Raw genomic sequence first — 26134 nt, 5'->3', positions numbered from 1 at the left:
AGTCGATGTCTGTCATTCTGAGATGGGAAGTAATTAAAGGGCAGTCAAAGATTTACCGGGGACAGGCTTCATCAAAACTTCTTTACTGGCGTACATTTACAGCTAGATTGGGCATGGTATGATCCTGCTACTGGGTCCTAAGCTGTCCCTGGTATACCCAAACTAAAACATCTTCACCCATTAAAAATGACAAAAAACCCTCCATTGAATAAAACAAATTGAGATTATTCATTTTGTATACCTTTTCCCTGGATCAATTCTGTGTTTATTGAAAGTATTCTATTTTTGTAGCCAGCTCTTTAGACTGGACAGAATGAAAGCCTTGCCAGCTATAATGCAGAGCTGTTCCCTTTTATGTAGAATCTGCATTTATACTAAATATGACATTATGTGTAATTAAATTTAATTATGAGTGGAATAGCTCCTCTGTGTACAATATTTAATGCATTATCTGTGTTTAAAAATCAGTCCAATTAGTGTTATTTTCATCCATTGTAGACAATGTTCATTCAGGCATAAAGTAACATCCTAATTTTTAACAGAAATATTAAAGTGCTGGTACATACTTTAGAGGAATAAGGGGTGGGATATATAGTATAAAGTGGAATAGATTAGATTGCTAAATAATATGTTGAAGCTCAATGTCAGAATTACAAGCAAATGTTACATTTATATTAGTACATCTACACTACATGATATAAGTAGTACACATGATATGACCACTGGACATGATACACACTATACAATAATTGAATATTAAATGTACACTATATGATTTGACCTTTGGACATGATCACAATAGTCTATTACGCAATATTACCCTCTATACAGACATTGGATACAAAATTTACCCAGCATGACCTGACTGATTGACATAATTGTAATACAATTATATTAAACTCTGTAGAGACACATAACTTTACCACTGGACATGATCATAGTAAATTCTACTGTTTTTTTAAATAGTTAAAGTTAATAAATTTAAATGTATTCAGCTTATAAATATAAAGCTGTATTGCATCTAGCAACCCTGCCTCTCAAGTGCTTTCTCATTCAGCCCGTTCTGTTCCCTTTAAACATGGTGTACTGGCAATCAAATTGAATCTTGGACTGGAACTGTCATTTACAGCCAAACTAAATTTGCATTGGGCTAGAAATATATAGCCTGTACCCTACCGTAAATGTACCGTTGGTGGTAAGAAGCAAATAAGCTCTTATGGGGGTCTATTTATGACCCTTCGTTTTTTTGACTTGATACTTTTCAATCCTTATCTCCTTGATAAGGATTGAAAAGTAACGGCTATGTATTAAAAAACTTCTCAGGGACAGCATTGCCGATAGACTGCTGTCCCTGAGAAGTGACTCACCTGATCATCGCAGTCTTTTCTCAAGTTTAAAGGCTGCGATGATCTTCTCTTTTTTTTTTTTCCTTTTTGTTAGTGCGCATGCACCGACTGAAAAGTTGGTGCATGCGCACTAGCATACTGGACGGCAAACTGCAGGATGATTGACAGGGAGGGATCACATGATCCCTCCACACATGCGCTGTCTCTTCAGAGCAGAGCTGGACAGCGCGAAAGTTTTCAGATATGTTAATGTACGCCAGCTTCAGATGGCGCTAGCTTCAGATGGCGTACATTAACATGTAAAAAAAGAGAACATTTTCTCTAGTTAGCCTTTAATACATAGCGGTTCTGAGCACTTCCCATACACTGTTATGGGGAGTGCTGAGAAAAACGATAGGAAATGCAAAGCAGCAGATATCTGAGATATCTGCTGCAATGCTTCAATGGTACATAGTGATTTCACGGTAAACCCCCGAAAACTGTTGTTTTCGGGGGTTAACCACAGGAAAAATGCTTGGTAAATAGACCCCATGATCACTTACTGGAAAAGCACAGCATTCAAGCATTTCTAAAGGACACTACCTTTACTTATTATTTCATTAGTCTGCTCACCTATGCCATGTCCTGGTAAATACATAATAGAAATGTTTAATGTATTTATGCAATTTTGCAGCAAATTTCTATCAATTTTACAGAGAGAGGCTGATTATTATGAAACCCCAGATGATCTAATAAAGGGTAAATTCCACTGTATCTGATGCGGGTTACACATACAAGTGCTACATTTCATAAGTAACAGAATGGATGTACCATGTAACCGGTATACTGCAATTAGCCTCGTAGCTCGTGCTCCTGCATATCCCATTCTCTTTCATGGTCCTGACTGCGTTAATGGGACATTAAGTCTGACACAACCTCATTGCTCACTAATTATTGCTGAATTAACCCCTGCAGTACAGTTCTGGTGCAGAAGGATTTATCACAGAGATTGCTATTCTTGTTATTTTTGTAAGCTGGTAAATCAAAATAGAGGAAAGCACATGATTTTCACAGGTTTATTATTTGTCATAGAAAAACGGTATTCTCAATGCATCCTGTGCTTACACAAAACTCAGATTCACATTGCAAATATATAGTGCGTAATATAGAATATTCTTAGACATCGGCTCGTATTTATTTGTAGGCTGAAAGAAATAACATTTCTATCATACACAGTATGTTGGCAAGATCCCGTCAACTTAGAGTAGACAGGTTACTGAATTGAAGAGGAACACCACATTCTGAATAAAATACATGTTCCATTCCACCCTAATGTTGTTTTAGAGCTATTTTAAATCTATTAAAAATTAAACTCCACGTTGAGATACTTCTACTGTCCAGGAAAATTTGTTTAATTTTGTTGCCCTTGGATATAAGTCCAGGTCTATGCATTGGATTCATTTGTATCTACACAGCAGTTCTGATGTCATAAGTAACGCCAAAGAAAAGAAACAAATCCGGACAGTAGAATTTTGCTGTAGGCGGAGTTCCCCTTTAAATGTGTGTATCTTTATTATTCTGCTCACTAGATATATGAAAGAGAGATAGAAACTTTTCTCACATCAATAGTACCAAGTAAGATTAAGAACCTCATTTAGAGTTGGACACAAAGTCCGTTTTAGGCGCATCTATCCAAAAATCACTACCACGCATGTGCAGAAAGCACCAAATCCGCCTGCATCTTGGACACAATTAACACTTGCGACAGCTTGCGACTCACTACGAGAGAATGGGAGGAACGCGGAATTGTGAAGGCGTGACCATGTAAATACATCCTAGTCGCAGTGAGGCGCAGACGCAACACACGTCAAAACAGGGCTAAAGCTGTGCGGCAGGAATTAGGTGGCGCAAGCGGTTACCTAGCTACAGGAACTGCTCACAGCTCCATAGGGTATTAAGAGTGGGATGTAACTGGGGTTGCTTTCCACTCGTAATACCCTACCAAGCTGCGGCACACTCCCATTCCTACACTTCTTAAACGGACATTGCGTCCGACTCTAAATGAGGTCCTTTAAGTGTATTGACAGACACAATAACAAGACCTGGATCAAAATGACTTCAACATCTTCAGAACAAATAAATGTAAGTAACAGGGATTTCTTTGTCCAATGCATTGTCTGTAACCACTTACCATGTATCGGACACACAACTGTGGCCTTACAATATATAATTGACTATTTTGCCAATAGAAGTTTGATTGCATTACATTAGCTGCACTTTTTAGATATTATTTTTAGACTTAGAGATTCTAGGTATTGGTAATTTTTTCTTTAAACTGCCTTTAGATGTTGTAAACAGACCATTAGCCAATATATATAGACCATGGTGAACTACAATCACCATTGAGGTTTTTTTTATACGTAACATAGCTACAATTGTTGCATCTTAAATACAACACTTAAATAAATGGTTTAAAACATGTATCTAATAACACAGCTGATAATTGTTGTAGGTTGAGAAATGATTCTCTGAGTTATACCTGTCAATGTGTGTCATTATAATTAATGATCACTTCCTGCATCTCCTTCATTACTCTGTCCTGTAACACTCCCAGCGTGGAAAACACAAATTGGGGGCAAACTGTGGGGTCAATATGCATTCAAACATGAAACTCATTAGCAATATATCATCGGTAAAAAAAAATAAAAAATAGCAGCTTTTAAATAGCTCTGTTCTATATTGTTCACCGCTGTACATTTTGAGAATAATTACTCATCTAATAGGAAATAATCTTTAAGCTACAATATTATTTTGCATAAAATAGCACAAAGTTTCACAAGAGGGGACTATAGATACATTGCTTAATGTGAGGCAAGCAGGGTTGATTATATGAGGGGGCGGGGCTTATGTGGTATGGGCGGACTCACTTATAGCCAATAAGGAAAGCCTGGTTTCTGTTTATCCCAAATAAACAGGTTCCGTCTATGTGGTCCCCAAAGATAAAACAGAAAACTCTCAGAAATAGAATGTAGAAGATTCTAAAAAGAAATATGCAAAAAATACCATTGTTTTGGTGATATATTTTATTTTACCTATGCCATTATTTGCTATGTATTTAGATAATTTCTAAAAATAATTGTCAACATAACAGGTTGCAAATTTAAAGGATGTTTTAATTTATTAGCCACATATAGGATTATTATTATGTAGCAAAATAAATATACTGTACATTTGCAGAGAGATTATTGCATACACTTGGTTGGTGATGTGTTAATCCTAAAACATAGTTTAGCAGTTGAAAATATGAACGAGAGCTTAGCTTTATGGCAGGAAGGAGATTAGTCACAGTGTAATGCTGACCGCATGCGCTGAGATATTGGCAGTGAGATCAGTTCTGCTTCTGACCCACCACTAGACTATACTGCAGTTCTCTGGACACTACTGACAGCATCCTACTTATCCTGTCACCTAAAGTTGTCTGCCGCACTAGGCCATTAATTCTGGGCCAATCCCTCCGTTTTCCTATCTCTCCATTGTGCAAGTGTCTACAGCATCCCATATTTTAATAAAAAAAAGTCATTGGAAATAATTCAGAACTATATACTAATTCAAATATTAACAGGCAAATATTAAATTTTTAATTTTTTTTTATTTTATTTTTAATTTAAAATAAAAAAATAAATAAATAAAAAATGAACAGACCAACCCAGTCACCGTACTCCCTGACCTGTGGCCTTTTCATTGGCCTGGAGGAGGAAAAACCTCCTACGCCAGAGGTAGCATTACTTTAAGTATCAATGATTGTGAACTGAAAACCTTATACATTGCTTGGTCATTTACAAATTACAAAAACTGTATACCTGCAATGCTTCTTTGTGTGCCTACATTATACAGATAATTACGCAGCCTCATTTATGTCTTAGGAAGGTGCCAGAAGTGTCCCATCAAGAGTTTTTTGGGAGGGGGTTTGAGAGAAAAAGGCTGTGTGCCCTCCCGCAAATCAGTTATTATATCTGTGTACAGTGGCGGAATGGGGCATGAAGGGCCCCCCGGGGGACTGCAGCACTAGGGGCTCACCAGAGGGGGTGTGGCCAGCCATAATAGAGGCGAGACCAGACACTAGAGTGGTAGTGGTCAGCTCACAAAGGACAGCTAGCACCATAGTGTAGTATATAAAGAATGCAGTGTGTATATAAAGATTACACAGTCTTGACCTTAGATTGAACAGTCACCAAAAATTGGGATTGTCCTACTAGAATCACAACATTTCACACACTCTCCTGCTCTCTCCTACCTGTTCTTGTCACTTTCACCACCTGTGGCTGCTGGTTTCTTTAGTTGCGGCTTGACTGGATCCTGGAATGTTGGGGGCCATATTTGGAAAAAATAAATGGGTACATTTAGAAAATTCCAACCAGCCCTGGTGTTAATCAATAGGACACATGAGTGATAATTAGGCCTTCCTCCAGCCCCAACATTAAAGTAATAGTATTCGCATTTAATAAATAAACCTATTTCCCTCCCTCCAAACAGCCCCAGCAATAACTTAATAGAATTTACGTATAATAAATACCACCCCATCTTAAATTAATAGTCCCCACTATAAAATGAAATTGCCCCACCATCACCCCACAAACAAAATAGCACCCATTAGTTATCCACCACCTACCACACACATTACATTGCCACAAGCCTGCTGTGCCATAACACACAGATTACTGTGCCCCTTCATCACCATGCTGTGCCCCCTTATGATCACACTGCACTCTCCATGCTGCTTTTGCTCCCCATCACACTCTGCCGTGATGCTTTGGCCACCCTTCTCCTGGCCCCCCTTCATCACCCTGTGCCACGCTGCTTTTGCTCCCCCCTTCTCCTGGCCCCCCTTCATCACCCTGTGCCATGCTTCTTTTCCCCCCTTCATACTCTGCCATTCTGCTTTGGCCCCCCTTCACTCTCTGCCATGCTGCCTTTGCCCCTCTTCACACTCTTGCTTCCCCTTACTTCCGTTCCTTCACTTACCTTTACTATCGGCTTCTTCCTTTCTTCTCTTTCTTTCTTCTCTTCTTGTCTTCTTGCTGATTCCTCTCTGCGCCACTCCTCACTCAACGTCCGGCGTGATGACGTCACGCCTGACATTTAGTGCGAACTGAATGTTATTATTTTATTTTTTTAAGGTACCCGCTACCCCCACCAACGTAGAAGGGAGTCCTCAGGGTCGGGGCCTACCGGTGGATACCCCGGCTCCCCAACAGGCCAGTCCGACCCTGTCTGTGTACAGGGCTAAGGGGGCCTCCATTCCCCCGTGATGCCCCCCCCCGAGATCTCCTCAGTAAGGAGACTACAGCAGTGAAGGACCGCAGTGAAAGTGGAGTGGAGAAGGACCGCAGTGAAAGTGCTCCCACCCCCGACCGATCAATAGTGCTGCTGAGCACTTTCAAGGGCCCCCTGGATGCCATAGGCCCCTGGGCTGTAGCCCAGTTAGCCCTATGGTTAATCCGGCCCTGGGCAGAAGTGCTAACCACTAAGTTACCGTGCTGCCTTGCTCCTATCAGGCAGTGCACACTTTGCAGTGCCACAGATTACACAAACTCATGTGCTTCCCTGTAAGAACAAATATAAGAGGCAATTGCAGAACATGAGAAACATGACTTCACAAAAGAGCATTTGCTCTGGGATTTTGCATTTGTGTAAGTGACCCTTACTGTGCCATGAAAGTAAGGCATGACGTATTAACCAGTGGCGCACGCAGGGGGGGTTTCTGGTTCCCCAGAAACCCCTTCCCTCCGGGAACCAACGGTACTCCACAGCAGCCGCGGCGCTGTCAAAGAAGCGTCCGCGGCAGTGCTATATTGTAGTATAATACAGCACTGCCGTGGATGCTCTCTCTCTCGCTCTATTTTTTTTTTCCCGGGGGGGGGAGCGAAAACCCCCCCTTCTAAATCCTGCGTTCGCCTCTGTTAACAGTACAGATAGAGTCCTGTTTGACAACCATGAAATAAGAATCACTCTTCAGATGTGTTTGCAGTTTTGATGTTTGTCTCATCATTATCATAAAGCTGTTCTAAGGTAAATAAAAATGCCCCATTTTGCATAACAAGTGCCAGCATTGTACTATGCGGAGCCATAGGTTTATATGTCATCTGCAATAACTTGAAAGCAGCCATTTCTAATAGAAAAGGACACAAATGCAAACAGAAATTATTAGTAATTTTGCTTTTCAAGGTGCTTGTAGATAAGTACATATTATTATATTTGTAATTATGGAGCAACTTAGTCTAAAATGATCCATTATTGCCTCCAATTCTACTGTCGGCATTAAAAGCTGCCGCTGTACCTCCCATTCTCCTCACAAGGAAGTGTGACCTATTTAAAACTAAAATTGTATTTCAGTCATTGCCAATGACAATTCTTGAGCAACAATTATATGGTATGGTTGTGTTATTTTCCTGTCACTCAGACATTATGTTATTTATAAATAAGAAAGTTATGTAAGTTTTGTTTATCTGTGCTGTGTTCTCTGATTATAGTAGTCATTTGCATTGTTTATTTGCTTTTCTTAGAAGAACATGTTTCACACTGGATCTGGGGTATACATAATGTAGCCTACATTGTATGCTAAATAAGGATTGCAACAGGATTATAAACTGTATAAACATCACAGTTACAGACCTAGGGCTAGATTTACTAAACTGCAGGTTTGAAAAAGTGGAGATGTTGCCTATAGCAACCAATCAGATTCTAGCTATCATTTATTTAGTGCATTCTACAAAATGACAGCTAGAATCTGATTGGTTGCTTTAGACAACATCTCCAGTTTTTCAAACCCGCAGTTTAGTAAATATACCCACTAGAGTGAGCTTAATTTAACCTCATAATACAGTATATTTCAAAACCTTTCCATTGGTAAAAGAATGAGACTCAAGATAGTGCAAACTAGGTATGTACTGGATCCAGAATTTAGTTTCAGAATCAGCCAGATACTAAGGTTAGTCAGGCACATAGTTTTTATCTAGTTATTTATTTTACAAATTAACTATTGCATTTGTTTGTAATAACATGAATTTATAATTTAGATACACATTTTCCAGTTTAATCTTTTTCAATCCGATCACTTTGTAAGTCAAACAATGAGTAATTTCTCGACACACAATCCAATTGTGATCTAACGCTGCAGAATTCATTTTTGCTGGATGCATAATGTAGACAGTGGTAAGACCGTTAGATTTTACTTATACCATTACAGTGTTTGTCGATATTTAAGTAACAGAGTGACAAGATCCTAAATATACTGGGTGTTTAGGAAAAGAAACAAATCTCTTTGTAGATCTATTGTTTAACATTTTACCAACAGCTTGTGAGGTTTAGAATTTTACCGTAGATGTACCAACATATTTTGAATCTTAGGGCATGAGTCATTAAGGAGAGCAAAGCAAAAGAGGGAGTAAGTTTGCTCCTGGACAAACCATGTTACAAGGCAAGGGGTGCAAATTAGTATATTATTTTGCATAATAGTTAAATACCGGCTGTTTTTTCATCCAGCGCACAAATACTTGATAGCTTTATTTTTATACTTAAATTTAAAGTTGATCTAGGACATGCCCTACCCCAACTATAAATCTGTACCCACATTTTAAATTTACCTCCTCCTCCAATGCAACATGGTTTTGCCCAGGTGCAAAGTTACTCCTTTTTTTATGCTTTGCTCTCCTTAATGACTCAGGCCCCAAGTGTTTTAATGTTTATGTGAAAATGTATCCTGGAAAAATGTCTTTACCAAGACCGCTCTTATTAATATATATTTTTATTTATATATGTATTTATTTAAATTTGGTTCAGTGATGGCTCCCCTTTTATTTTAGATTCATCAGGAAACAGGGTCTGGACAGGCTGTTCCTGGAATGTGACACACACATGTGGCGACTTGGGGACAGGAAGATCCCAGAAGGCATTACTGTAGATGGCGGCTCAGATTGGTTTCTACTCAACAGGAAATTTGTGGAATACGTGACCTTTTCCAATGATGATCTAGTTACAAAGATGAAACAATTCTATTCCTACACACTGCTTCCAGCAGAGGTATGTTAAATATACACCTTGTCAGTGTTATATGAAACCATGGAGACTGGTGATTAGTAAAAGAAGACTCTTTAAGCCGGTCTGCACTGTCATTTTAACAGAGTTCTGTGTAGAGCCCTACATGGTTCCAGCACTCCGAACACAACCTTATTAAATCGCTGTATGCTCGTCTTCATTAACCTATATTAAAGGGAATATATCAGCCAGACACTTCTGTGCTAGGAGAATTGTTGAATTGCTCATACATGATAACAAACTACTTATCATTTCTCTAGCCCACCTTTTTTTGTGATCAGCTTGGTATATTTTTATTCAGTTATTTTAGTATGCTTCCCAGCATTCTAGTTTTCCTTCAACAGTTCCGGTTTACTACTGGCAAAATGACTGGACTAAAGTCTACAATTGTGGCTGAGGCAGACTGGGATGTGATTGCGTGGGGAATGGCTGGGCTGATCAGGCTATGGCCAGGATGGTTTGTAGAGTGTGGTTGTGTGTCCAAATCAATCAATAAATTGCAGATATGCTGTAGCTACACATTGCTGGCATTTTGAGATCACAGCATACACATGCCTACATTGTACCACTTAGCACAGTGGATTCCAAACTTTTTCACTTCAAGGCACCCTTAGGGCCTCCATAATTTTTTCAAGGCACCCCATAGCCAAAATAATTACTAAGTAGTCTCCCGCCTTGCTTACCACTGGCCCTGGCCGAGGCACCCCTGTGAGATCGCCGAGGAACCCCAGGGAGCCTAGGCACACAGTTTGGGAACCACTGACTTAGCATAATAGTGTTACGGACCTTAGATATAGTTTATAAGTTGGGTATTTGTCATGGCAGTGAATATACTATCTATTCAAAATTGCAGCTTTTCTACCCTACATTCTACTTTTTTCAGCTTTAAAGACAAAAAAATTAAAACAACTTGAAAAAATGTTGTTTCCATAAACAGAGAGGTTGTTAGGAAGTGGCTCACCATATCAACACTGGTAATTATGGAAGCATGTAATGCAGACCACAGGTTGTTTCCATGGTTACAGGTTTTGCTTATGTTGTGAAGGAAGGTCATGTCTTCACAAACGTATCTGTCACATGGCAACAACAGTGTGTTTCTGAGTCTTCAGTGGCCAATATCAGTCATATTACAAGTATAAAAGTTATTTCAGCAAGTTGTAGCGTTATTCCAGTAAATTGTACTACCCAACCAAATGATTTTTCAGTTAGGCACACCTGCTTACTCTCATTATTGAATCCTAGTTTTAAGAATGTTAGTAGCAATCTCTATTGTTATAAATGGAAGTGGGTAAAAATTAATTATAGAAATACAAGTAATGTAGCAAAATTTGTATAAAGGAAATCATATTAGCAAATACGGAAACTGAAAACGGATTGCTAGAAGATAGCGAGACCAATCCCAATCCCAAATCATTTTGTAGGATATAAATAGCAAGAAGAATAAATTGGATAATGTTGGGCCACTAATAGATAAACTTTGTAACATAATTATAGAAGACAAAGAGAATGCTGAGCTTTCAAATATGTTTTTTTTGCCTTTATTCACAAAGGAAGAAACAAATGCCAGGAAATAGGTTGTGTAGCAATAGCCTATTGTAAGCTTTACCAGCTGCTATCATAGGAAGAGGTGCAGTCAAGCCTAAACAACATTAAGGGGGTTATTTATTAAACAGATACTCACTGGGAATAGGGCTTTCTTTTTCCTTTTTGCCCCATCTATCAATGGGTTGATGCTGACAATAGTGAAGATTTGCTGAGTCTCCTGGACTTTCAGTTCCACTGTACATGCACGAATCAACTAGCTGTGTCATGCCTCCTTACATCCCCCAAAACTGGCCCAGCAAAGTGGTAAGTTAAGACATACCGGTCCTTGTCAGTATCGCAGAGGCACATGAATAATGTTCAGCTGCCTCTACGAAATGTTATTGGTAAATAGGCCCGACAGATAAGTATTCAGCCCAACTGATATCCACCCATGTTTACTAAAGGAACTAAGTTCAATTATTGATAGACCAATATTTCTTATGTTTATAGACTCCTTCATTGCTAAAATGAGTCAGTACAGGTACCAATCTTCAAATAGGGAAGAAACAGCATCAAAGCCTGGAAATTATGTAAGCCTGACTTCAGTAGTAGGTAAATTATTTAAAAAGATTCTAAAGGATGCAGAAAATAATTTGATAACACAGTACCAGTCTGATTCATGAAGTACGTGTCATGCTAAACAATTATAGCATGAGTTTTATGAGGCAGAGAGATTAGTTGATTGTAGTTGTGCGATTGATAACATTAGATTTTGCTAAACACTTGATAGTGTTCCACATAACAATCTGGTACATAATATAAGAGTACTAGGCCTAGGGGAAAAATTGTGTGCAGAGAACTGGCTGAAAAATAGAAGACAAATGGTAATTATAAACATAATGGCCCTGATTCATTAAGCAATGTAAAGCAAGGAAAATGAGTAACTCTGCACCTTGGCAAAACCATGTTGCATTGGAGGGGGATGTACATTTAAAATGTGATGCAAGATTTATAGTTGGGGTAGGGCATGTCATAAATCAACTTTAAATTTCCATGCACAAATAAGCTTTCAAGTATTTGTGTTATACATGAAAAAACAACCAATATTTAACTTATGTGCAAAATAAAAAAATAATAATTTCCACCCCTTGTATTGTAACATGGTTTTGTCCAAGAGAAAACTTACTCATTTTTTGCCTTACTTTTCTTAATGAATCAGGCCCAATATATTCAAAAGGGGACAAATTTATTAATGGTTTATCTCTGGAATCATTGTTTTGCTCTGTCCTTTTCAGTCATATTATTATTGACTTTGGAGGCCTAGAAAGTAAACTACCTGCTGCTGAGACAAAGCTATATAGGGTTATTAACTCAGAGCAGCATAGTAACATGCTATTATAAGATTTTGACAAAATGGCAAACTGGGTTCTGAAATGGGACTTTTAATTTAATGTAGATAAATGTAAGGTAGCCACCTGGGCAGTCTTGGGTACCTCACTGTAAGAAATACATAAGAGAACTCGATAGGGCTCAGAGGTGGGTAAATGCATTAATAAATGGGAGGAAAAAGAATAAAAGAAAGTGCTATCTCATGAAGAGATGTTAGAAAAACTAGGCTTGTCTATTTTGGTAAAAAGGAGACTTAGAGATGACCTAATTAATATGTATAAATACAACACAGGTCGTTACTAACAGTTGCTACATTTTTTATACCAGGGACCATGAGGAGGACAAGGGGTTATGGAGTGTGAATAGAAGAAGGTTTCATCCTCAGCATAGGAAGGTTTTTTTAAGTAGTCTGTGAAATTCCTTACCTCGTGGCATGTGTAGCTATAATTAAAAGAGGGTATTATAGGTATGATTGATCCAGGGAATCATCAGATTGCCTTAATTGGTAACTGTCACACTGGCAGTTTGTTTTGCCTTCCTCTGCATCAACAAATTAGAATTTATGAAAGGTTAAAATAGGTGGACCTGTGTCTTTTTCCACCCTTACTATGTACCACATTTGATGTCCATTTAAGTATTCTGTTTAAAAGCAAAGCAGCTCATACAAGCAATACATAAATCTGTTGACTTTAGAAAAGGAACATCAATGCACAAACCTTCCAGGATATATATACAAATGCTTCTGGCATGTAGGCTTCAGGGCATCCTCAATCCTCTTGGTGCCAAATACATATTTAAATTCAGATTACAACAATCCTATAGGCCAAACTGTATCAAACATGAAGGAATGTAAACGATCAGCTGCACAGTTCATGTTTGGAGCAGGATAATCAGTAGCATAGGGTGTGAATATTTTCCCTGAGCACAGAGGAGTTTTTTTTATCACCACTTCATCCTTTAAATCTAGGCCATTGCGCATCTCCCAGGCTGCTGGTTGTCATAATGCGACTGGTGGAATTCAGCACACATGTTAAATAATCCATTTTAATTCCATTTCAGTTGCAATCACCTTTTCCTCTCAATTCTGATAACCTTTTCGTCCATTATCTTGCAGAAAAATTCTGTATCATTATGAAAGGACACAGGGCAATGGATAATTGGGGAGTTTTGCTGCGCTCGAGTGAGAATGCATTGCCTTTATCATTTAACCAGCCAATTCAAGCATAAAACACATATTCACTGGGTTGTCATGTAGCATTAAATGATGGCAGGGGGATTATTTGGAAGAGTACACTAGTGCTAATGTCGTGCTATTTATTTATAGATCCTGATATTTGTCCCCCAGAATTGCACTTTCTCTCAATCTGCTGTTTATTTTAATTGCAAAATAACTGGCGAAAACATTGACATTATTTATCTATACCTGTCATGTTAAAGTGTAGCTATCACCTACACACAATGGAGGGAGCCATTTTGTGGGTGGGTTCAGCCAAGATGTATAAGAATGCAGCCTATCAATACATTATGGAAGCCAGTCACATCACCCCTCCCCCATTTCAGTGTTGTCCTTAGCTCCCAGTGAATTGTAAGGATGCATTCTCATTACGGCAACACAGCCCACAACATTTCTGTGCAGGTGACGAGTATATTCACGAAAGGTGTTAATTTGGGGCTCGATAAATACCTCCATGTTTTGTTTGCCCTATCGCCCAGGCAGGCGCGTGTCAGATTAATGAAAGCTGGAATATGATTGTTTGTAGCAGTTGATCTATTTTCTCCCATACACATAGCTGTTACATTGCTCACTTGCGTCAGGCATGCTTGATGTTACAGTGCCGGCTAGTGTCACACAATTATGTAACAAGTGCTTTCAACCTGTCAAAAATGCACATTTGGATGATGTCTCTGGTACTTTACATATGAGTCAGCCCACTGTCTGCCCACATTGTATCACCGATATGGATCACCATTGATTTGTACATTTTGGTGATGTCTATGAGAACTGAGAAGTCACAATTAGTAATTCTCATTTCCAACTCCACCCTATTCACTTTTCAATAACTTTGGTTTGTGCATAGATTTCACTCTGTGTGCTTCCAGTCCCTCACTAGGGGCTCTATTTGTCAAAGGGAGAAAAGCTCTATCTCCGTCACAATCGGGTGTTTTGCCAAGCATGGGGAAGCCTATAACAAGGATTGGCGATTCTTCTTCTGCTATAGCCACCTTAGGACGGCGATAGCAAGAGATATTCAATGATAAAATTCTTTGTTATTCAAAAAGGCATTTATTTCTACTGTGAATAATATTAAAATGATACATTTTTTCAAATATTTTTTATATAATTTTAAACATTTTTTTTTAAATAATGAAACTAAGAGCCCAAGTCAGGGCTTTCGATTCCGCTGCACATGCATGAACTGGCTTGCCCCAGCACACATCCCTGGACAGTGGACTGTGGCCTGAGCAAGAGATCAGTCTTCTCTAACCACTCCCGGCCAGTATTCAGATGCGTATTCAGATGCCCCTCACAATATTTTATTAATAAGTCTTGCTGATAGGTTTTCGATCACTGTGATAATGGTGATAGAAAACCATTCCTATTGCCACCTTTTAATATATAGTCCTGTAGGTAAGACTGGGGGCCCGATAGCTGCGTTAATACCTACACTTGTGTGAAGCTGAAAAGATTTACAATAAATGGCACAGTGGACTTTAAAGACTGTATATACGGAACATAATGTTTTAAAAGGTAATTCAGTCTATAGCATTGCAGCATTATAAAAGACAGTCACTTCAGCATCAATTAAGTTAAACCATTTTATCTTCTTAAGTAGCCAGTGTGAAACACTTTAAGAAGCAATTTCATGTTATGTTTGACCCTCTAATATCCAGGCTGTAACATCCATAGTAATCTTATTTTTATGTAAAGGATTTTCAGCCTCCACACAGTTTAATGAAAAAGAATAAACCATTGCTGTGTCTCTGATATTGAGTGCCCGAGGCTTAGAAATGGGAGCCAGAGCTGAAAGCTGCATGGATATTTGTGGTCTTTCCATAATATAATGGGAACCATGACCTTCGCCCTTATTTATTGCATCCACTTTACATTTTATAGGAACTGATAGGACAAATGAAATTTTCCAGCGCGATGAGCCGACATTTAACAGAAACATTGTCTGAAAACAATATGTGTTTTGTAGATTTATGTAAACCCAATAAAACAAGGGCAGTCCCAGGCATGAAGGTGAAAGTCTCCGCTTTCAAATGAGTGTGTCCCTGCTTGATTTTTGCCTGTGATCCCACTCCCACGCTTTGCTTGAAAAAGGGGTACGAAAACCCCCCACAGTATTGGAGGAACCAAATTTCTGTCTCCCCATTTGTGAAATAATGAGAGGCATCCACATTTGAAAGAGGGGAGGCCCTCTTCTAAACAAGCTCATTTTTCTTTATTATCTGTTGATCCTATGTAATCACCAGACAAATAAACACATTATGTTTGTGTAAAGAAAATATTAGCTGCATATTTGCTCTCCTGGCACCCCTTTATGCTAAGTTAGCGATACCATTCTTGACGGGAGCCCAGCAGCTATTCAGAAATATATTACAGTTAATCTTTATCACCTGGTTGCAGAACTATAATTTCTGATATGTATAACAAATGTGTTATTTTCCGCTACTGTACCACTTCCCTGAAACTTCTCTGCATTCTACTCTTGGGTTATAAATAAACCAATTGTATTTTCTGAAAATGCAAAGTCTTCTGAAATAAACAGGGTAAGAGTGAAGTCGGAATGTGATGAGATCATAAGAGCCCAAATAGGCTCAGTGCAGGGGTCAAAAAATGTCTAAAGGTCTTATTGCACATTTGCCTACTCTTCTGGGGAGTCTCCCAGACTTCTGAAAGAGCTGGCCTCCCTCCCACCAGACCCATTCACTTCACTACTAAAACCCAACAAAATAGCATTTTTGCTGAAAGATTCAGCAGCATAGAGGCATAACTGGTTGAAGAGGGCATCACATGAGTAGATATAAGCCGAACGCATGACATTTACCACTCAAGTGCTCTACATGCAGCCAGGTATGCGTCATTTCTGCTGAACATCCCATCCAATCACGTTAAATGATGCAATTCTGGCAGGGATATCCATTTTTTTTTTAATTAAAGCATATATGGTGACTTGCAAATGCACATGGCTGCTATATACTTTTCTACTTGTAGTGAGCTTTTAATTGTACAATACACACACAATACAAATCCTTTTCATTCTAATGTGTTTTTCTATGAAAATGTATGAACACAGAGAGGAGAGACGAAGCATCTTTACAGCTAAATGTTTCTGCTTCATTTATTACATTTAGGAATGTGTTACACAACTGTATATTTAAATGAGAACGTCACTGTATAGTCATATTTACCCATTAGCCTCTCTCCTTGTACTAGTAGTAATGCAAGGGTTTCAGGCACAAGGAAACACACCATCTAGGAGTTACTCAAACCCATGTCTGTAACGGTAACTTCACCCTGGCTGACAGCCAAAATAAGTCTGAAAAAGAACTGTGGGCATTGGCTGGTCATCAATGGAGCCGATTGGACGTCTGGCCAATCACTGTGTAATGTCCCCTGCAGTGTTATGTTAAGCTACGGCTGTGGAGATCCCAGGCAGGGAAGTGGTAAGACCTCAAGTAAGAGGACCTTCAGGGAAGAAGAATCCCCAGAATAAGGACTTGACCGAGTTCTGCGAGAGACGCCAGGATAGGGGAATATCAGTGTAGAGCAACGTGGCTGCATTTAAGAGAGATAGACCCTCTGGAAAGGGAAGTGTAGCAGTGAGGCAGCATTGAGAAACCTAGGAAGGTCTGAGTGTACATCATAGAGGTGGTGTCAGGGCCCAAACAAGTGTGGTGCTGCCCCCACAGAGGAGGGATGAGATGCAGTGGGGAGTACACAGAGAAAGTGTGTCACGACTGCAGAGGAGAGAAGATGCCCTGAGTGTGGGAGATGTTTTACAATGTCAGGAGCTAGGAGAGGTCTGATATTGTTGCCGCAACCTTGCTACTATTTTAAGAATCCTGATGGTGGAGTTACTTGTGCCCTAACACCTTCAGAAAGACATTGTTGCAAGTCCTGCAGGTGCGCGGACCCCCTTGTCTTCTACATGCACGCTCAGATTATAACAATGCACATTTTTGTCATATAACAATGTTTAAGATTTGAACACCTGTTTGTAGCTAGGTAGATTCAGAGAGAAGCAAGAAGAGACTGCATGGAGCTTGTACGACAACATTTACACACACTTACAATTGCTTCTGATCCACATAACATAGCAGCTCCTGACCTGACATATAAAATACAAGTATGAAAAGAGTCATGTTATTTCGACACAATAAAAAGACTTCCATATGTTTATTGTCCATTTAAAGATAAATAATATATAATCTTATCTTGTAGATAGTGTATATATTTCCCATTAAGTCAGTACACAACAGTTGCACTTAGAGAGCAGACTTCCCCCTTCTATCCAGCAGTATTTTATTCCTTATTTGTATCATCAATGGAACTTATACAAATTACAGTAATCATCGCGATACAGATTATCTCCTCTTCTTTTCTATGTTGCTGCCTCATCCCAAATATAAATTACATACTGCAACAAGCATCGGTTACGTGACTAAAAGAGTAAATCATGAAATTAAATGGAATCCACAGAACAATTATTTTTAGAATCTGAATGTTTTACCTTTATTTGTGGAACATGCAAATAAATGCATTGTTAATCAAAAGGGTATTCTAGGCAATATCCAATATCTAGACTATTAAACTCCCTTTTACCAGTATAACTCCTACCATGCAAACCCCATGGTGCATGAGATGTTTATTCCAGCAGCTGCCAGTAAATAATAATTTTCTAGGCATGACAGTCTGGAGAATCTTTAATATAAACCACACTGTTTGACCTTGTGGAACATAAACAGCGGGTTTGTATACTCGGAACTACGGGGCTCATTCATAGGAGCCTAGCAGTTCTCCAGGTCATGCGGAGGGGTATTCAGACCAAACAAAATGAAAAACATATCTGATAAAGTGGCATCTGTATCATGCTTATATATATATAGAGAGAGAGAGAGAGAGAGAGAAAGGGGGAAGAAAGCAAAGTGCCTGATAGTGTAGTATTTCTGGAACCATAGCCAAAAATAAGGGGTGATATTGTGTATGCGTACTGAATATATTCTTAATTAGGTGTATTAAAGTTGTGGTCTTCACAGGCTGCATACCATATATAAGAAACATGTGAAAGACAACAATAGTGTGATTATTTATACATATATATATATATATATATATATATATATATATACATATATATATATTTTAGTACTTATCATAATATAATCTGCTGTTTCAAGCCCAAGAGGAAGGCAATGTTCCTTCGCACTCATAACTTCCTGAACCTGCATAATTAAAACAGGTTTAGGAGTAAATAGTTTATAGATAAATAATCTATATGGCATATCAGGTGTTTTGACATCTATCAGTTTATGGAAACACTAACATATATGATTAGCATACTTTCCAACTGTGCCTACTTATCATGACAGTCTGGGGTTTTACAGATTTGTCCCTAGAATGTTAGGTCCCTGGAAATGTCATGCGTCTCGCAATGAACTACACAATAGGTCTTTTTCTGCATGTTAGATGCAATCCTTACCTTGTTCCCTGAAATTTATAAAATATTATTATTGCAGAGGAGTATTTAAAATCCCAAAAGAGCATGACAATCGTGTTCAGTAGATTTTACTCCAAAGATTGGAGAAAATTCAGGCACAGAATGAAATAATAAAGAAAAAAATGTTAAGAAAAAATTAATATCTATAATATAAAAGCCTAGTGGCTTGTGTTAGTCTGTGTGTGTGTGAAAAAAAAAAAACCAAGCTGCAGCGCCACCTGCTGGGTGGAGTTATACACTGACCTAATAAATTCTTAGGGCTAGATTCTAGCTTTCATTTATTTAGTACCTTCTACAAAATGATAGCTAGAATCTGATTGGTTGCTATAGGCAACATCCCCACTTTTTCAAACCCGCAGCTTAGTAAATCTAGCCCTTAGTGTGTGTGGGGAAAAAAAACTCAGAAAGGGCTGAAATTTGGTATACTAAGATGTTTTTAATTTGTTAATTTAATTTGTTAATTGTTAAGTGTTTATAAAGATTTTAAAAAACTATATATATATTTCTTGAAGGAGAAGTGACAGTTGGGAGTGGTTGGTGGTTGCCGGGGGTGACAGTTGGGAGTGGTTGGTGGTTGCCGGGGGTGACAGTTGGGAGTGGTTGGTGGTTGCCCGGGGTGACAGAGCGAGAGGAGTGTAATACTCAGGACCACTGAGAGAGATCCCTGTGTCTGGATAGACATCTGGATAGATGTGGCGATAAAGATGAAGGATGAGGTGATGGAGAAAAATGATGAGGTGGTGACATGTGGACAAAACCACGTTAAAAAAGGGCGCTTACGTCGGGAAGTAACGCTCTTCCCCTGAGGAGGCCTGGGCTATGGCCCAAATGCATGACAAGAACCTTTTTAACACCTTAAGTAGCTTGATTTGACTAGAATGCATGAGTATCATGCATGGGTTAACTTGTGTAATATAAAAGCATAAAAAAATAGGATATTATTCCTTTTCATATATATAGAATATATAGTTGAGACATTAGAGCTTTCAGAGCACTTCTTCTTCTCTCTTTTGTGCTTTAATCATGTTTAGTAAGTATCAAATGATGGGAATTGTAGTGCTCCACAGTACAAAGAAACAGTATTAAATGTCCCTAACATGGTTTTAAAATGTTAGTATAGGTATTTCTTCTATTCTAAAGAATAACAAAGGAATCCAACAATGGCGCTAAACACAAAGTGCAAAAAAGTGAAAACATAAACAAAAGAAAAAAGTAGACACACAATCACTTGATATAAAATAAAACAAAATAAAGGAATATATTAAATTGTCTAAAATATATTCAAATCATATATCCAACCAGCTGTTTTCCAAATGGATAAAGGATTTGAATACATTTTTGGACACTTTATATGTTTATTTATCTTTTTAGTCTTATTCTATATAAAGTGATGGTGTATTTGTAGATTCACATTTCAAAGAACAAATACATCTGGGACAAAGACAGTCGCTTCATTCTTCTCTATTGTGGCTGGAGTAGGACTGGGAACGCTTAAGTGCCAAATTCTGCTGGAAAACAAGGCAAATGTATTGCGGAACACTGTTAAAAATGTTGCTATATAAACAGTATAACAGAATTAATGTCAACACATTTTTGATTATTTTGTTTTATTCAATATAATATAAGTTGGTATTTACAAATTGTGGAGAAACTAACCAGTAGATAGTTTGGACATCTAAAAACTGCATTCTTTTAAGCTGTATCATCTAAGTGTAATAAAAAGGAAAATCCTCATTTTTAAAACTAATTCAAACCTCTAACTGATGATTTTAAAGTGGTGTTCTTTTTTTCGCTGGTGGACTAAAATATATACTAAAGTCCATTTCTAATATAAATATCTTCAGGAAATGTCACGTTATGTATCAAGGCAATTAGAAAAGATAGTAGTGTGGATTTTACACCCTCATCCTTTTCTATTCACTACAATAGAACATGTAGGAAAACAACTACTAGATTTCGAGGTGTATTTGATTTCTAACCAATCAGATCATCAGAATGTTTAGAGTATGCCCAATCAGACCATCAGAATGTTCAAAGCAGCAGGTAATGAGTGTGCTGATCTGGAAGGAGGTAGTGACCTGTCTAGCCATGTGATCATGTTAATCAGGACATGGCTGCATGTGACAGAGGCAATGCCATGATGTAAGGAAGGTGATGGAGACAAGCAAGAAACCACGGACTGAGAGTTAGGTAGTGGGAAGAGCAAAGTCCCCAATAGCATAGAGTAGTATCGAAAGGCTCCTTTCACACGGATGCAGAAAACTTGTGGCGTCAAAGGCACCTCTGTATGAAAGGTTCACAATGCAACTTGGGATTTTTTCTACTATGGGGCCAATGAGGGGGTTCTGCCTTCCCTGTCAAAGTTACATACATATATGTTAGTTTTCATCATTGGGAGGTATATGAGGGCCCTTACAAAATGTTGCTATGGGGCCAACAGTCTCTAGTTATGCCCCTGGTTGAAAGAATGTTGTACCTTTGTTGCAAACAGTTATTATTATTAGTATTATTATCTTTGACTTATAAGGCGCCACAAAGGGTCCGCAGCGCCGTACATTACATATACAGAAAACAGAACCAAAACACAACATGATACAAAAATATATACAAACACAGGTGACAGGGTAAAGAAAATAGGGTGGTACTAACTAGGGGAGAGAGCCAGGACAAGGAAATTAGGAGGAGGACTGATGGACTAGTTATCCCTTAGCCCTGCTGATAAATTCAAATGTATTTGAGAAAATGGCAGTGTTTTCAGATCATATAATCAGTTGGTGCACATGAATATGAGAAAATTGAGTGCAGTTTATTATAAATACCTTATTGTTGGCTACTTTTTCATCTAGTATATTTTCCGTTTCATTTCTTGTGAGTGATATGATATTGTCGACTAGCACACGTTTAATCTTTTTTTTTTTTTTTTTTTCATTTCAGTCTTTCTTTCATACTGTTTTGGAAAACAGCCCTTATTGTGACACCATGGTTGATAATAATTTGCGAATCACTAACTGGAATAGAAAACTAGGATGCAAATGTCAGTATAAACACATTGTTGACTGGTGTGGCTGCTCTCCAAATGACTTCAAGCCCTCCGACTTCCACCGCTTTCAGGTATGTATGTTTTCATTACAATCACTTGTTAAGAGTTCTCTAACACAAATATTTTTATTTCCGTATTCTAGCTATTGTGTTGTTAAAAGGATATTGTTGCAATAATGTTTGTTTTCCATAACTTCCCTTATCGCATGCAATACAATGGACTAACCAGGGCAAGCCGAGCAGTCAGCAGCTCAGCTTCATTGTTTTACTAATTAACTGTTTCCTTTCCTGTCTTTGTTCCTCATGTCATAAAATAAAGAAGTAAACCTCAGTTCGTTCAGATCTCAGGCTATACTACTATAGATTGCCTTGAGAAAGTAACTAAGCGAAACACGCGTCAGTATTTGCTTTCATATGTCTCAATACTCCACACGATATATAGCATAGAGCCACAGCTAGAAACTTCATAGGCAGCTAGTAATACAACTCTTTTAGAATCAGCCTCATACTGCAGTTTGGATCACCATTAAGGCTCCTTAAAAACTAATAAAAGCGCTATTTGGATATAACATTTGTATGCGTCATACCTAACAAGAGCGCTATATTGATATAATATTGGTATGTATTATACCTAATAAGTAGATTAATTTACACTGCTTAAGAGAGCCTATTTCAAGTACATGTTACAGACCTGATTTTTGGGTTTTAGATCTAATAAAATGGATAGCAGCTATCCATCTAACTGCTTTCTATAGGGGCCTGAGATACAAATATGCAGCAACTGCTATTATTAAAGGGGGCTCAAGGCTATTCTTTCTCCATAATCTATATTATATATATTAGAAAGTTAAAAACTCTTATATAGGAAGCACATCTTGCAAGATACACTCCCTTATGAAAGCTATTTGAGTCTATTTCTGATGATTCATTAAGAAGCTAAAGACTCTCATTCTGGAGGTATAATTTGTATATTTTGAAAAGGATTTGGAGTAGCTTATATGGATAATTTTACAAGAGTGGAGTCAATAATTCTGCACAATTAAAAGGCTTTTTTTATATTTTATTAATAAGACAATTAAACAGTTGCAGTGTTACACTACAATTTTTTTTATCACTTGTAATTTCAATACTATACATACACCATGTTTGTTTTTCACCTTATTTGGCTATTTTCCATTATACCGGGTTGTTACTAATACTTTTTAAGGTATACCAATAAAATTTGAATAATTTTATAATTTCAATACATCCTGGAATGCCTTGATGTACACTTCTTTTTTTCTGATCCTTTAGTAACTTAATATGTGTTCAGGTGCACCCTCTAATTACCAAAACAGTATTGATACTTTGAATATAATTGGATGATAATATTTCAATATAAGGGGATGTATTACAACATTACCTAGTGTGGTTATCTCACTATTTGTTTATATTTAATATCCCCCCTCATTTAATTTATGTATACAGAAAAAAACAATATTCAGCACAAATTCGTGTTTATCATTCAGAAGTTTTAAAAAGTCTAGGTTAACATTTGTATTGTTCGATTAGACATAGCAGCAAACAAAGCAATAGAAATCTAATGATTGTATCTATAAGCAAAGTGATATCAAGTTAATGATGATATAAGCAAACAAAACAATATGATGTTAATGATAAGTAAATAAATAATATGAATTTAATGATAGTAAACAATAATACCAAGGGTAACCATGTCTGGATGAACCTTGACCAGGCAAATTTTCACATTTTGGTAGGTTTTTTTGTTTCCTAGTATGCACATGTGAATTATTTTATTGCTTTTTTTTCCTCAACTGTTTTCTTTTGTCTTTTTTTGTCTTTTTTGAATAGTGAATAAATGTATTTTTTTAATTGTATGGACATCATGTAGGGAAAACGGGAAAGAAGTAATTAGTGTACTTGTATAATTAGTGCTATCTAAAATATTTAGCACAAAATGTAATAAGCTAGATTGATCTCACAAGTATAGGTAAACAACAAATATGTAGGTCAGATTCCAGTTTGAAATGTTATTTTGCCTGTAAAATCTGTAAGGTGGAAATAAACTAGGATAGGGTGGGGAGAACGAATGACAGAGGGCTGATGCCATTTGGGAAATTTTGGGCTGACCTTCACATCCTGTGTGACATTCAGCCATTTTTACATGAGTACGTGCCTGTCACACAGCAATGATTAAAGTAATTTTTCTTGAGCTGGAGATGGTGTTACTGAACATTTTTTGTTGTATTTTATTTTCTATTTTGGACCGGAGGGATCTCCCCTGCATAATAACACTACTGAATCTAGCTTTATCTGCATCGTAAAGCAACTTACATACAAGGTTACCCTTGCACTAACATTGTACTGATAGATGATATCCAATCTGTACCCTATTTCTGGGACATCATTGTGATGTCATCTAATTGCCAAGCAACCACCAGGCAAGCCGTTTCTGTTTTTGTGCCTACTCGCTGGATCCTTTGGCTATCACTGAGCCCAGGTCTATTAATGGAGGCACATCGAGTGTCCGCTAAGCCTGGGGGTTAATCTTCTGCTTGCCCTAGATCCTATTTTCTGATAATGTCTTCCTCCACCCGCCACCAAAGTGTTCCATATCCCCAATCTCTGTCACATCCCATCTGTATGAAATTACCAACACAAATATGGTTTGATGATGAGACAAGGCGCAACTTTCTGCTGCTGCAATTTTGCTGCTCCAGGCAACGACTGTGTAGTATTTCTACTGGGCCTGGCAGCCGTCACCACCGCCCGCTGCCATTCTATATTGTCTCAGAGCAATACGGAGCCGCTATGATGTAGAAAGACAATGGGCAGTTGGGAACTAGTTAATGATACTGTAAGTGAGCAAAAGAAGTTAATGATAGGAGAAAGCAGCAAGATAATTACGACTTACTTCTTTAAATATTATTATTATTATTATTATTATTATTAATTTTTATTTATAGGGCGCCACTAGGTGTCCGTAGCGCTGTACAGGGACAAACAAAATTACAATACGAGGTGAGACAGCACAGTACAGTAAACAATAAGCACAGTAATTCAGTGAGCTCAAAGCACAGCTAGAGGGGCGAGGGAAGGGAGAGGGGAAGGTCTGCATACGACGGAGCCCAAGAGGGAGGGCACGGATGACAGGGAGACCCCCAGAGGGGAGAGGAGGGAGCAAGAGGGGACGGGGGGGAAGAGGGTCTTCGAGGAGGAGGGCTAGGTAGCTGGATAGCAGAGTTAAAAGTGTTGAAGACAGGAGGAGAGATGACCCTGCTCAAAGGAGCGTACAATCTAAATCTAAATACTGCTTTTGTTTTACTTACCACCTACTCTTAAGTATATGCAAAATACAACAATGTAAAATAAATTCAAATTTATGTTGCATATACTGATTAATACGAAAGTATGTGATTGATTATAAGAACTGCTGGAAATCAGGAGTACTTTCAGGGATCTTCACCTGAGCTTTCTTACCTGCAGTTTCTCCCAGTAAATAGTTTTAGAGGTATACTTTGTACTAAACCATAGCAGCCAAGGGCAGGCTGGGCAGGGGGGCATCTGCTCCCTGGACTGGTCCCATAGTGGGCCTTCATGGGCTGGGTCACTGGGCCACCTAAATTTTTTCCTTTAAAATGGTCCTAATAGGCTACCGAGTTGAGTCTTGCCCGCCAGGCTAAAATTACCAGCCCTCCCCTGATAGCAGCCAGTCAGACATTTTTTCTTTAATTATCTAACCTGCATTACACAGATAAAAGCTAATTGGGTGCTATTGTTATAAAACAGATTTGCGCTTTTGGGATATGTTAGTAATGACCCTGACAGTATAGTGAGTATGCTGAGTATGCTCAGCCTAGTTCTCGAGTCCAGTTCCTAGTCCATCGACAAGGCAATATGATGCTGTTATGAGGATGTGGGGGAGGAAATGCAAGAACAACTAACGGTCCCCTGACAGAGAGCTGATGTGCACTTCTAAGCATATGTCTAATGTTGTCTTTGGTGTTGTTCTGATGGAAAAAAAATAATCGCTGATTG

The 26134-nt window shown here is 38.2% G+C and overlaps 1 protein-coding gene across 1 annotated transcript in view; it reads left to right on the top strand.

Annotated features, from left to right (window-relative positions):
- Positions 1-26134, top strand: part of XYLT1 (xylosyltransferase 1) — a 253315-nt gene that overhangs the window by 186501 nt on the left and 40680 nt on the right. Inside the window, exons 6-7 of the mRNA XM_075179751.1 lie at positions 9188-9404; positions 21992-22168. Of these exons, the coding sequence (XP_075035852.1) occupies positions 9188-9404; positions 21992-22168 (394 nt within the window). The remainder of the gene's footprint in view (positions 1-9187; positions 9405-21991; positions 22169-26134) is intronic.

The sequence above is a fragment of the Mixophyes fleayi genome, chromosome 7 (genome assembly GCF_038048845.1).
Source record: "Mixophyes fleayi isolate aMixFle1 chromosome 7, aMixFle1.hap1, whole genome shotgun sequence".
Taxonomy (NCBI): domain Eukaryota; kingdom Metazoa; phylum Chordata; class Amphibia; order Anura; family Limnodynastidae; genus Mixophyes; species Mixophyes fleayi.
The sequence above is the reverse complement of the archived record's forward strand: the minus strand, read 5'-3'. Positions and strand labels throughout refer to the sequence as shown.